General features: G+C 39.1%; 2 protein-coding genes across 2 annotated transcripts; both read left to right on the forward strand.

The window, feature by feature from the left end:
- Positions 1–2,682: 2,682 nt before the first annotated feature.
- LOC148046123 (olfactory receptor 5BS1-like) lies at positions 2,683–3,620 on the forward strand. The gene is given in 2 exon segments (XM_087714531.1): positions 2,683–2,905; positions 2,908–3,620. Coding segments are annotated over 2 exon segments (936 nt in total).
- Positions 3,621–8,770: 5,150 nt separating this feature from the next.
- On the forward strand, positions 8,771–9,682 carry LOC148046124 (olfactory receptor 5BS1-like). Its single transcript, XM_087714532.1, has one exon. It carries the CDS (start codon positions 8,771–8,773, stop codon positions 9,680–9,682), a length of 912 nt encoding a protein of 303 aa, XP_087570658.1.
- The last annotated feature ends 4,811 nt before the right edge of the window (positions 9,683–14,493 follow it).

Below are 14,493 nucleotides of genomic sequence, written 5' to 3' on the forward strand. Positions count from 1 at the left end.
CTTCCCACTCTTCCCTTCCTTTCCTGTGGAGGGGAATTGCTGTTTTTTCAAGCAAAGATTTGACACAATCCATATCACATTTTTTATTTCTTTAATATTTTTTCTTGGTGTACCATTGTTTCCTGGGTCATTAGTTTCAAAAATAACATTGGTATCTTTTGACATCAACCTCATAGTTAAAAATATATCAACTCTTATTTTGAAGGGAAGACAGTTGAAACAGAGAGAGATTGGAAAAAAATAAAATAAAAAACGCTCTGCAAATTTTCCATAGAAGTGAAATCAGCAGAACTTCTCCTAATTTTTCTTAAACACCAAGATACATTTATTTTTCTATATTACTCTTGTTTAATATATATCTTTGTAGACCATGAGGGAAATGTGATTTCTTTTCTTTACATTTTTTAAAATATATCTTATAAATTATTCAATATAATGATTAATGTTTGCATAATGTTTATCTGTGATACTTTCTGATTTTAATCCCAAACCAGTTCATTGGTAGAGTTTGGTTGTGGGTAACGTTTATCTGTGATAATTCTGCAGAATAAAATATTGATTTGTATTCCAAATGAGTTCAATGGTAGAATTTCTATTCATTTATGTATGACATGTACATTGTATTATCACTGGGAATCAAGGATACAAAGGTAAAATCTGGCTAGAAAATACTCTCCAATGTAAGGAAATTATAATATGCTAATATAATAGGTAGTAAATGAGTATAATTTAATGTACATATAAAAATACATGTTGCATTTATGTTTTCTTAAAGAAAACAAATCAGCATTAGTATTAGTATTTTGTAGACATTCCTTTTAACATTTAACAAACTGTCCCACTGCACATTGCAGCATAAAATGGATTCATTGTCTTGTTGAATGAAAAGAATGGCACTTAGTGTATGGCCAATAGGTTATTAGAATTTCCTACTTCATGTTGTAACAGATCTTCCAGATCTCAGCTAGGAATAAATGTTTTGAGTTATGGACCTAGTAAGATTCTTGGACCTGAAGACAATCAAGAACCCACCAAAGGACCCACAAATCCTTCTGCTGGCAGTCCTGACAATCTTAAAAGTGTATGGCTCCATTTGGCAAACATACTGAATTGCTATATGTTTGTTTATTTTTCCCCTCACTAATTTTCAGTGGGAGTAAGTAAGATCTTTATTACGGTCAAAGACCAGCAATATACATTTGATTTATACTTACCTGGCAGGAGAGACACCTTGATTTTCAGTGGGAAATAAAAGTTATGTTTCCTCTGACGTTTAACATGCAAATCACTGACAAAACCTATTCCTGCCCCTGTAAAATTTTTAAAAAAATGGTCCCAGGTTCCATCTTGCTTCTTCAGTGATATTATCATGTGATGACTATTTATGTGGGGCTGTTGACTATCCAAAATAAGTACATCACAAAATGTAAATCCATCAATGGAAAGAAAATAATTGCTCACTTAAAGTGAGATAGTGACTTCTTTTCTTTCACTTTGATTATATTTGTTATATTAAAATTCTGCTTTGCAACCAATACATGTTCTCTCTATACTAGTTGTATAAAACAATGTCAGTTGATTAGAATTTAATTCATCAGAAGGTTAACTTTGATTAAGAAACTATGAGTGTCAAATTAATTGAAGTAGCTGAATGGAAGCCTTTGAAGAGGCTGCTGTGTAAGTACAGTTTATATTAGAAGCTGTGTGATGCAAGAGGCTCGATGGCTTGTCAATCAGAAAGATCAGCAGTTTGGCAGTTTGAATCCCTAGCACCATGTAATGGAGTGATCTCCCATTACCTGTCCCAGCTTCTGCCAACCTAGCAGTTTGAAAGCACGTAAAAATGCAAGTAGAAAAATAGGAACCACCTTTGGTGGGAAGGTAACAGCATTTCATGTGCCTTCAGTGTTTAGTCATGCCGGCCATATGACCACAGAGACATCTTTGAACAATGCTGGCTCTTCAGCTTTGAAACGGAGATGAGCACTGCTGCCAAGAATTGGGAATGACTAGCACATATGTGTGAGGGGAACCTTTACGTTTTTAATGCAAGGGGAGGTTTTGCATCAACAAAAGAAAGCTTATTTTTCTTTATCTAAAACATTTCATTGTTATAGGAATCTTTCTGTAGCCTTTTCTTTCATTAATGTCATTGGGGAGTTCAGATCCTAGTGCAAAAATGTGCTTCAGAACATACATAGATAGAACTTGCCTGATATTTTATTAAACAACTATGTATTTCCTGGGATTATCCAATTATTATTTTTGATTTTATATATATGCATTGACTCTTACAGCTGAAGGATCATGTTGGAAACAGATCATCATGGAAGAAATCCATTGGGTGACTAAAAGTCAACATGACTTGATGGCATATAATTCATCCATTAATCCTTCAATGATGAGCTCCAATCTAAAGTCCTGAATGTTTTGGAAACATTGTCAAACCCATGAAAAGAACTTTTTTAAAAAATAAAAAAACTATTCTTTCTATTTATTATGTTGAAAGTATAATAGGTTGTAGATTTGTAAGTGGGAATTTATTTTCTCTATTCCAATTTTTTCCTCTGCTATTTCACCTTTCCCCCGCCCCCACTTTACTATGCACTGTATGGCATCCTGATTCATCCTAATAACAGTTTGTTTTCTCTCTTTTTCTTGAAGTTTCTATATCATCTGAGAATGGAAACAAAAAATCAAAGTACCACAATCACTTCCTTTGTCCTTTGTGGATTCTCGAATAATTTGCCAGTTAATCTCTTTTTCTTCTTTGTATTCCTTTTTATTTATGTCTTAACATTACTGGAAAATATAATGATTATGATTGTTACAAATTTTCTCTTGAGCTCCATGTATTTTTTCCTGGCTCATCTGGCTTTTCTTGATATTTGTTTGTCTTCTGTCACTTGCCTAAGCTCTTAGAAATTTTTAATAAAAGGCAGACAATTTCATATACTGCCTGTTTTGTCCAAATGTTCTTTATTCTTCTAACAAGAAGCAATGAAATTTGCATTCTTACAGCAATGGCCTATGATCGATATGCTGCCATCTGCAAACCTCTTCATTATGTACAAATTATGAATAAAGCATATTGTAGATGGCTGATGGGTCCTGCCTGGGTAGTGGCTTTTTCATATGCCTCAATAAATACATTTCCTGCTTTGAAGCTGGGTTTCTGTCAGGCAAATCTTATCAGGGATTTCAGTTGTGAATTTCCCTCTCTAATTGCATTATCTTGTACAGACACATTCTTCAATTGGACATTGTTACTCATAACTAGTTGTACCACTGCTATATTTTCCTTAATTATAATTCTGTTTTCCTACCTTCACATCATCTCCACTATTCTGAAGTTAAATTCCACAGAAGCAAAAAGGAAAACTTTCTCTACCTATAGTGCTCATCTTATAGTTGTGATTTTGCATTATTTCACTGGGTGGTTTAGATATATGAGGACCAACTCAGCTTCCTCAATTATTGTGGATGGACTTTTTTCCGTTCAGTATAGTGTTTCCACACCCATGCTGAACCCCCTTATCTACAGCCTAAAAAACAAAGAAGTGAAGGACACCATCAAAAAGCTAATGGCTTATAAACCTTTGATTTTTCGTACTGTATAAAATTGCTTCATATGAAGGAAATTATGCAGACAGTGGGCTATGAAATGAAGAAATTATTTTTGAGAAGTATTCCAAAGAGTGTAGTTTCACGTAGATTAATTGATATTGTAGAATCAAAATAAGTGGATTTCATTTTTGTAGCCATATGCTATGATTCACATACAATCTAATAAAACCAGACATTTTGGGTAAATACTGTATTTTTCGGACTATAAGATGCACCTTTTTTCCTCAAAAAAGAGACTGAAAATCTGGGTGCATCTTATACACTGAATACAGCATTTTTTGCCTCCCAAAACCCTGCTCTCGTCACCAAAATGGCCATGCATAGCCTTTGGGAGGCTTTCAGAGTGCTCCTGAAGGCTGGGGAAGGCAGAAATGAGCAAAAACAGGCTGTGTTTTGCTCAATTTTATCCCCCCAACCCCCAGGAGCACTCTATAAGCCCCCTAAAAGCTAAAAATAGCCCCCCAGCTAAAATGGGCCCAGAAAAAATGGGCCAATTTTTGCAAAAGAAATGGGCCATTTCTTGCTTCCCCCCCCCCCCGAGCACTCTACATGCCTCCTAGAGGCTATTGGTACCCTTTTTTTTGGGGGGGGAATGGGCCTGTTTTCACAAAAAACAGGCTGGTTTGGGGAGATCTGCAGAGTGCAAAACCTTTTTTTTTTCAATTTGCCTCTTCAAAATCTTGGTGTGTCTTATGTTCTGAAAAATATGTTATCTTCTTCTAATGACCACCATACTATTTCATAGGTAAAAATCTCATGTAGCAATTGTATGAAATACTAAAATAATGTGAATTTGAAACAACCTACAAACATCTTGATATTGATGATGATGATGATGATGATGATGATGATGATGATGATGACGACGACGACGACAACAACAATGATGAGTACTGCTACTGGAATGAATCTATCTCCATCTGTGTAGCATCTTTTTGCATTAAAAATTCTGTATGTAACTTTAAAAAAGTGAATATTTATTTATTAATATTATTTTATTAATGTTGTGTACTACAGTTTCCTCTCTGGTCCGTTTGGCTGGGGAGGGCGTGTCCTTGTTACTGATTGGATACCTGTTTGACAGCTGGGGTATATAAAGAACTGTCAAACAGGGCTCAGTTGTTGCCAGTTAGCTAATACGTGTGAAATGTGAAGTGCCGCGTTTGGCAACCTGTTAGAAATAAACTGTTAGCTGACTTGAAGTCCTGGCTCACCTCCGTTTGTCTGACCACATTCTCTCAGCTAGAACAATTAATTTTTATAATATAAAGATAAAAATAAAGATAAAAACCAACAAATCAAATGGTCAAAGAAAGAAATAGAAATAAGAGACAGAGACAAAAGATAGAAGTGCAACAAGATAAAAATTATAAAAAGAAAGAAAAATGCAGGTTTTCATCTTATCTGCCAATGTCTTTCACACAAACAGTTGCAAAAAGATGCTTCTAGGGATTTATTATGCTTTTGTAGGAAACAAAATTTTAATTGCCCATATCCTGCTGAACAACAATTATTTTAAGGGGCTGGAAGATGGAAGATTGGACTTTTTAAACTTTAGGCTGGTTCTCATGACATAACCTTACCTAGTTAAGTCTTGTGCCGCTCTTCTTCATCAGCCATAGGCCATTTCTGTGAATCTCAGCATTAACTCTCAGTAACTGGGTTCTTTACAACTCAAGGCCACAACTTGGGGGTCTAGGACAACTTGCCACAACTAACTTGCCATGGCCAATTCACCATGGGACAACTATCCACAGGACAACAATTACATTAATAGTGAAGAAATTGTGAAATAGAATTGTTTAAAAAGGATGTAAAAGGAGGGACAAAATAAAATGTAAATACAAAAATTAGAGAATTTTTGAAATTATTTTGAATAATTAAACTGAGTTGTTGAATTGTCCACATGCCAGTTGTCCCAAGGCAAGTTGGCTTTGTGAGTTAGCTGTAGCAAGTTGGTTGCAGTGAGTTGTCCCATTCTAGTAACCTGGGGTAATTATATGTATAAATGTTTAACACCAGTGTGAGCATTTCATCTGTAACTCCAAAATTCTTCTTTGGGGACAATTAGTATAGCCTAATCAAGTTTAGGATTAGGTTTATTGGATTTATATGATGCCCTTCTCCCAAGGACTCCCAAGGGCGTCAGACAACATAAAAGAAAACACATATTACAAAAATTAAAATTAAAATCAAGGAGTTTTGATATCAAATATAGCATTCTTGCAGGTATAATACTCTAATTGTTATGAAAGTCTGTAATCTTGTCCCAAGAGAAACAATTCACTAAGGTAGCTCATGTGAATATATAGAATGTACATTTGCACATTTTAGCAATAACGGATGTAGCATTCAAGAAAGAGAATGAGGTAAACTTTATTTGCAGTTTTTTATTTCATTTCCTAGAGGTAAGAAAGGAATTTGTAAGTATCTTAAGAAAAGAAGCTGTTTTTTAAAAAAGTCCAACTCTTCATTCTTCAATCTACGTCTAATAAAATTTTGTTGACTAATACTGAATTATTCAATAAAAACATATTTTAAATTAATTAAGGCAATACTAAACATCTTTTGCTGTATTCAGAGTGGACTGTGATTTGTGTGTGTGTGTGTGTGTGTGTGTGTGTGTGTGTGTGTGTGTGTGTGTATTATTGTCATCATTCTGTATAACTTTGCCCTTTTGGATGCTGTGAGTGCTATTATATTATCCTTGGGATGGTGACACTGTTTTGTGGGTAGTGTTTTTTTTTCTTTCTAGAGTGGGCATAGGAATTTTATTTTAATGTGTGCCATTGTTGTATACACAGAAAAATGATAATAAAAGTCATCTTACCTTACCTTATAATATTATCTTATCACATCTCATCTTATCTCACCTTATCTTCTCTTTTGGGGTTAGTAAAATTAAAGTCTTCCTTTCAAAATGTATCTCCTTAAATTTTAAGCTAAGTTAAAACAATTCTTATCCTTCCTTCCTTCCTTCCTTCCTTCCTTCCTTCCTTCCTTCCTTCCTTCCTTCCTTCCTTCCTTCCTTCCTTCCTTATACAGGGGAATTTTCAAGCAAGAAACTGACCCTCTGAATAATTCATTCCCCATAATACAATAATATGCCCCAACCAATACAATAGTACAGCATTATTTCCAAGATTTGTATATTCCAGCAATATATGCAGCTCCAGACACCAAGCCTTCTATAATCTGAAAACATGTGAACTTTTCTTTAGAGGAAAAGTTAAAGTTAAGAGAAACAAAGTAAAAAATAATAATTTCTGCATGTCTTCCATACAGGTAAATCCAACAGCCTTCACTAAGTCTTAAGACACTGAAAAAAAATTAATTTTCTATGATATTTTTGTAAAATACAAATATTCTGTAACACTAGTGAAATGTGATATTTTTCCTACAATTCTTATAATATATAGTAAAAGTTCCACATTTCACTTCAAACATCTTCAGGGAGAAAAGAGTGGATGCCAGCAATTTCCCAGCACATTTTTATATTTTAATTATCAAAGAATATGTAAGTTGAAAATGGTTAGAAAGTGTATTTTGAAGTTATTGGAAGTTATTGAAAATGACAGAAAATAGGAAATAGGGATCATGAAATAACACTGTTTGTGCATCTTTCACGTTTAAGGGAACACTCCATGGAACTGTAGTGAACTCCTGTCAGCCTCTGTTTCGTTACTTGCTTTCGGCTGCCAGTAAAATGGGGAAGGGGAGACCTGGTATTTGGGAAGGAAATTTTTAATTACAGGAGAGATTGTGTAAAGGGAGTTTTGTTCTCACCATTCTACTGCACATGCTGGAGATAGTGATGGGATCCGCCAAGGCCAACTGTCCTGCATACCAACCTGATGAAGCTTTTTGAAGATGGAACTCACATGACACCTAAGGGATTTGCAGATTGGACTAGGGATGGGGTTACCAGGGGGAGGGGTTGGGTCACATATTGATATCTATAATTTTATGTGCTTTTGCCTCAATCTTGCTTTGCTTAGCTGCTATCTTTTCATAACCAGTAAAAGTACTCTTAATTCTGCAAAATGGAGTTAAATGGTTTCTTTCTTGGTTGCTGAGGGAGGCTGGCTTGGCAAATCCATTTCACATTGAAAATTTTCTGCCTTGTCTAAAGAAAATACAAATATGGATAACATTTATCTTTTATAAATTCTTCAATATAATGTTTGCATAAGTTTTATCTACTATAATTTCTGACGTTCATCCCAAACCAGTTCAATGATAGAATTTAGTTCTAGATAATATTTCTTTCCCATAAATTCTGCAGAATAAAATACTGCTTTTTATCCTAAGCCTGTTGAATTGTAGAAGTAAATGCCAAATTAATTGAAGCAGCTAAGTGGAAACCTTTGAAGAGGATTCTGTGTAGGTGTAATTTGTATTAGAAGCTGGGAGATGCTAGGAGAATTTTTGCAGCACATTGACAGAGGAAAGATTACTTTTCCTTAACTTCAGTATTACATTATTTTTCTATTATGCAAATCTTTCTGAAGAAGCCTGTAGATGTGAAGCAAAATGTTTTAAAAAAGAAAACAAAACAAGAAAATCTGGTTGCTTCCTGAAAAAAGCACCTTTGTAACTTCTTTCTGCAGACTTTCTTTTTCTTCATATATAACAGAGAATTAAATATGGTCTTCAGATTTTATCCCCAAAAAGTCCTTCAGAACATACTCATATAGCCCTGCTTGTGGTTTTTTCCTGGGATAGTGCATTTTTTAAATTTTATTTATTTGTTTTGAATGCTAATATCTGAAGGATCTAGTTAGAAACAGATCATCATGGACAATCCATGTGGTCACTAAGATTCAACAATATTTGATGGTGTATAATCTACCCATCAATCCATCAATGCTGAACTAAAAGCAGTCCCAAATTTAAAAACAGAAAATTTTCAAAAATGACATCAGACACCCTCCCCTTTTATAGCTGAAATATATATATATAGTTGAAAGTATAGCTTGTTGCCAAATAAGTCGAAATCACAATTTTCTCTATTCCAATTTTTCCTCTATTATTCCACTCCACGTTTAGTTAGGCAATTTGTTATACTCTAATTCATTGTATTCTAATTCATTCTTGTGTTGATTTTCTCTCCTTTTCTTAGAATTTTCTTTATTATCTGAAAATGGAAACAGAAAATCAAAATACCACCATCACTTCCTTTGTCCTTTCTGGTTTCTCAAATAATTTGGCAGTGAATGTCTTCCTCTTTTTTGTATTCTTTTTTATTTATGGGCTAACTTTACTCACAAATATAATGATTATGGTTGTTACAAGTCATTTCCCAAGCCCCATGTATTTTTTCCTGGCTCATCTGGCTTTTCTTGATATCTGTTTGTCTTCTGTCACTGTGCCTAAGCTCTTAGGAATTTTTAATAAAAGGCAGACAATTTCATATTCTGCCTGTTTTGTCCAAATGTTCTTTATTCTTCTAACAGGAAGCAATGAAACTTGCATTCTTACAGCAATGGCCTATGACCGATATGCTGCTATCTGCACACCTCTCCATTATGTACAAATTATGAACAAAGCATGTTGTAGATGGCTGGTGGGTGGTGCTTTGGTTGTGGCTTTTTCATATGCTTTGATGAATACATTTCATGCTTTGAAATTGGAGTTCTGTGGAAAATGCTTTATCAAACATTTCAGTTGTGAATTTACATCTGTACTTGCCGTATCTTGTACGGACACAATCTCCAATTTGACACTATTACTCATAACTAGTGGTATCATTGCTATGTCTTCATTGACTGTGATTCTGTTTTCCTACATTCACATCATCTCTACTATCTTGAAGTTGAATTCCCCAGAAGCAAAAAGAAAAACATTCTCTACCTGTACTGCTCATCTTAGTGTTGTGGCTTTGTATTATATCACTGGATGTTTTAGGTATCTGAGGCCCAACTCAGTCTCTTCAGTTATTGTAGATGGGATTTTCTCCATTCAGTATAGTATTTTTACACCCATGCTGAACCCTCTTATCTACAGCCTGAAAAACAGGGAAGTGAAAGAAGCCATCAAAAAGCTAATGGGCTAAACATGTATAATTTCTGTGTAAAATGGCTTTACATAAGGCAAATTGATTATTATGAAGATAATGATCTAAGAAATGAATATGTTGTATTGGGAAAAAATATTACAAGGATTGTTTTTTTGTTAGTTTCTTTCATATAAATTAAGAAAGCCTGCTGGATCAAAATAACTGGATTTCATTTGTGTAGCTGTCTATATCAATTATAATTCAGATAAAAGCTGATAACACCAGACAATTTAAGAACTATTGTTAATAATAAGTACATATATGTGACCCTCCACAATGATGGTGGTGGTGGTGGTGGTGAGAATGCTAGTGGAATTAATCTTTCTCCATTTACATAGAACTTTTTGAATTAAGAATTTTGCATGTAACTTCCACAAACCTCTGATTTGTATATAAAATCCACTCCTCCCAAAATCCCAAGAAATATGCCAAAATATTTTATCTTTATTTGGGCTATAAATCATTGATTACATATTATAAAAATACATGCACACATACACATATGTTTATATATGTGCATACATTTATGTATTTATCTCCCTCTATGTATGTATAGTCAAACACATTTTCTCTGTGTTTTTGTGACTTCCTGTCTTTCTGTGTTTGTGTTTCTCTCTAGGTCAAACTGATCAGTGATCAATGCATTTTTTTTTAGAAATGTATTTGAGTGCTGTGTAAACTGTATGACTTCCCATCCCCCATAAATCATGGTGATGATGATTGTGATTTCCAAAATTATAACTGCTACTAGAATTAAAATAAGTGTCAACAACCCCCACGGGCTTTTTGTTTTGAGAAATAGACTTTAAAGAAGAGATTAGGCAATCATTGGTCTGAAATTTGTATGGGATGTTTAACTAATTTCACTTCTTGTTTTTTGTCTTGATTTCATAAAACTGAGTCTGAAACAATGAGACTTCCTTTTCAGTTAGTATAGCTACTACAATTGTCACTGTATTCTATATTCTAGAAGCTCAAGACATCAAGACTCATTGTCAATTAAGTGGTTGAGTATGATGGAATCACTATTTCTCTCTATGTATGAAAGTAAGCATTTAGTTGTAAAACTTCTATGGAAGCCTCATCTTGGATAGGCTTACCAGCCTTTAATTGCATAGCATCTTTAAGACCATATTGAAAAAGTTGTTTGAGTAACCTGACCACATTCTACTGAGCTTAGATGCCTCTAAGGAACAGTCAGGAATGAATAAAATATTTCCATCTTTCGATATGGGTCTGAGTGTTATTTTTCTTCCCCAGTTTAGAGTATTTAGAGTATTTATTAACACTTATAGGCCGCCCTTTTCCCTGAGGGGACTCAGGGCGGCTTACATAAAATGAGGGGAAGGGATATACAAACAATAACACATACGGAACATAAAATAAAATAATAAGCAACATTCATTCATCATTCGGGTGGGGGCAGTTATCTTTGTCCCCAGGCCTGACGGGCTAGCCAGGTCTTAAGGGCTGTGCGGAAGGCCTGGACAGTGGTGAGGGTACGAATCTCCACGGGGAGATCGTTCCAAAGGGTCGGAGCTACTACTGAGAAGGCTCTCCTCCTTGTAGTTGCCAGTCGGCACTGACTGGCAGATGGAACTCGGAGGAGGCCTAATCTATGTGATCTAATTGGTCGCAGGGAGGTAATTGGCAGAAGGCGGTCTCTCAAGTACGCAGACCCACTACCATGAAGGGCTTTATGAGTGACAAGTAGCACCTTGAAGCGCACCCGGAGATCAACAGGTAGCCAGCGCAGCTCGCGGAGGATAGGTGTTATGTGGGTGAACCGAGGTGCACCCACAATCACTCGCGCGGCTGCGTTCTGGACTAGCTGAAGTCGCCGGATGCTCTTCAAGGGCAGCCCCATGTAGAGCACATTGCAATATTCCAGCCTAGAGGTCACAAGGGCCCGAGTGACTGTTGTGAGAGCCTCCCGATTCAGGTAGGGTCGCAACTGGCGCACCAGGCGAACCTGGGCAAATGCCCCCCTGGTCACAGCCGTCAAATGATGGTCGAAAGTCAGCTGTGGGTCCAGGAGGACTCCCAAGTTGTGAACCCTCTCTGAGGGGTGTAGAATTTGACCCCCCAGCCTGAGCGATGGAACACTGGTCGAATTGTTGGGAGGAAAACACAACAGCCACTCGGTCTTCTCCGGGTTGAGTACAAGCTTGTTAGCCCTCATCCAGTCCATAACGGCCTCAAGACCCCGGTTCATCACGTCCACCGCTTCATTGAGTTGGCACGGGGTGGACAGATACAACTGGGTATCGTCCGCATATTGATGGTATCTTATCCCGTGCCTTCGAATGATCTCACCCAGCGGTTTCATGTAGATGTTGAATAGTAGGGGGGATAAGACCGAACCCTGCGGCACCCCATATGTTAGGGGCCTAGGGGTCGATCTCTGCCCCCCCCACTAACACCGACTGCGACCTGTCCGAGAGGTAGGAGGAGAACCACCGTAACACAGTGCCTCCCACTCCCACCTCCCGCAGTCGTCGCAGAAGGATACCATGGTTGATGGTATCGAAAGCCGCCGAGAGGTCGAGGAGAACCAGGATGGAGGGATGGCCTCCATCTCTGGCTCTCCAAAGATCATCGGTCAATGCGACCAAAGCGGTTTCTGTGCTGTAACCGGGTCTGAAGCCTGACTGGAAGGGGTCGAGATAACTTGCTTCCTCCAAGGACCACTGAAGCTGGAAGGCCACCACCTTCTCAACAACCTTCCCCACAAAAGGGAGGTTGGAGACTGGACGGTAGTTGTTAAGGACAGCTGGATCCAAAGATGGCTTCTTCAGGAGGGGTCTCACCACCGCCGCTTTTAACGCGGTGGGGAAGTGCCCCTCCCGAAGAGAGGCGGTAACAACCGCCTGGATCCAGCCTCGTGTCACCTCACTGCTGTTGACAACCAGCCATGAGGGACACGGGTCCAGTACACAGGTGGAGGCACTTACAGCCCTCATGGCTTTGTCCACATCCCCAGGGGCAACATCCTGAAACTCAGCCCAGAGGTGGTCTACCTCATCCTCTTGTGCCTCGGCTGGAACTGCGGGGATGGAGTCCAAATCCGACCGAAACCGAGCAATTTTGTCCGCTAAGAATTGGGCATAATCCTCAGCTCTACCCTGCAAGGGTTCCCCCGTATCCCTCCTATTTAGGAGGGAACGGGTTATCCTAAACAGGGCAGCTGGGCGGGACTCAGTGGACGCAACCAAGGTGGCAATGTGGGATCTTTTCGCTGCCCTAAGTGCCCTGATGTACTCCTTGGTGCTGGTTGTTAACATTGCTCGGTTCGATTCGGACTTGTCGGACCTCCATAGGTGCTCTAGGCGTCTCCTCCGGCGCTTCATCTCCCGGAGCTCCTCGGTGAACCAAGGGGGTCTCCGGGATCCGCCGCCTCGGAGGGGCCGTAGTGGTGCAATCCGGTCAAGGGTCTCCGATGCTGCCGAGTGCCAGGCAGCAACCAGAGTCTCTACCGGACTGTGGGCGAAAGTATCAGGAATAACCCCAAGCTCCGTCTGGAACCTTAACGGCTCCATAAGTCGCCTGGGGCGGAACCACCTGGTCGGTTCCTCCTCCCTACAGTGGGGGTTTGGTCTCCGGAAGTCGAGCCTCAGTAGGCAGTGGTCTGACCACGACAGGGGTATGATCTCATTACCCCTCAGACCAAGATCACAAATCCACTGCTCCGAGAGGAATACGAGGTCGAGCATGTGACCCGCTGAGTGGGTTGGGCCCCAGATTACCTGGGTCAAGCCCATGGCCGTCATGGAAGCCATGAACTCCTGTGCCCCATCAGAGTGTTCACCGAGCGACGGCAAATTGAAGTCCCCCAAGACCATAAGTCTAGGGAACTCAATTGCTAGCTCGGCTACCGACTCGAGGAGCGAGGGGAGGGCTGCTGCAATGCTGTTGGGAGGCAGGTACGTTAACAGCAGACCCACTTGACCCTTGAGGTCCAACATTACCAGCAGAGACTCACACCCGACAAGCTCCGGAGCAGGGATCCTACGAGATGCTAACGACTCCCGGATAACAATAGCCACACCCCCACCCCTTCCCTGGGCTCTCGGCTGGTGCAGCACATGAAATCCTTCTGGGCACATCTCTACGAGGGGGACTCCTCCCTCCGGGCCCAGCCAGGTTTCAGTAATACATGCCAGGTCTGCCCTCTCGTCTAAAATTAAGTCCTGGACGAGAGGAGCCTTGTGAACCACAGACCTGGCATTTAGCGACAGCAGCCTGAGACCAGGGTCCTGATTACTTGCGCCCTCTGGCCTCAGAGTGGGACTCATAGGGCCGGAAGGAGGGATCTCTGTAACGTAGCGAACCCTCCTTCCCCGGTAATGGCCAGCCCTAAAGTCCCCGCCATATCTGCCCCTCCCTGTTACGACCGTAATGCTCCGACCCTCTCCCGTGTCTCTGGTCCCCTCAACCACCCCCGTGCCCCCCGCATTCCCCGGCAGGTCCTCCGAATCATACATAATCATGCACTCACCCAGGCAATCCCCACGTAGCAGTTAAAAACACAAAAATTACAACAATAATAAATAGTAAAAAGTGGGACATTCATTCAATCACATACATATCCTGTGCATATCCCATACAAAAAGAGAGAAGAAAAGACGAAAGAAAAGAAAGAAAAAAGAAGATAAATTGCGCAGTTGATTAAAAGTGCAAGATCAGATAACATAACTGGCTCTCAGCATTCAGGATGGTTAGAATAGCTGGAGACCAGTTGCAGTTCAAGTAAGATATATGGGGGAGTGTCTTATATCCCCCTCTTCTTCTGTAAGTTTGAAAAGGTC

This window comes from Thamnophis sirtalis, unplaced genomic scaffold (genome assembly GCF_051295495.1).
Source record: "Thamnophis sirtalis isolate CommonGarterSnake01/CBP01778 unplaced genomic scaffold, rThaSir2_p1.2 scaffold_4, whole genome shotgun sequence".
In the NCBI taxonomy this organism is placed as follows: Eukaryota; Metazoa; Chordata; class Lepidosauria; order Squamata; family Natricidae; genus Thamnophis; species Thamnophis sirtalis.

Coding starts and splice junctions, on each gene's coding strand:
- LOC148046124 (XM_087714532.1), top strand. CDS start 8,771: ATGGAAACAGAAAATCAAAATACCACCATCACTTCCTTTGTCCTTTCT.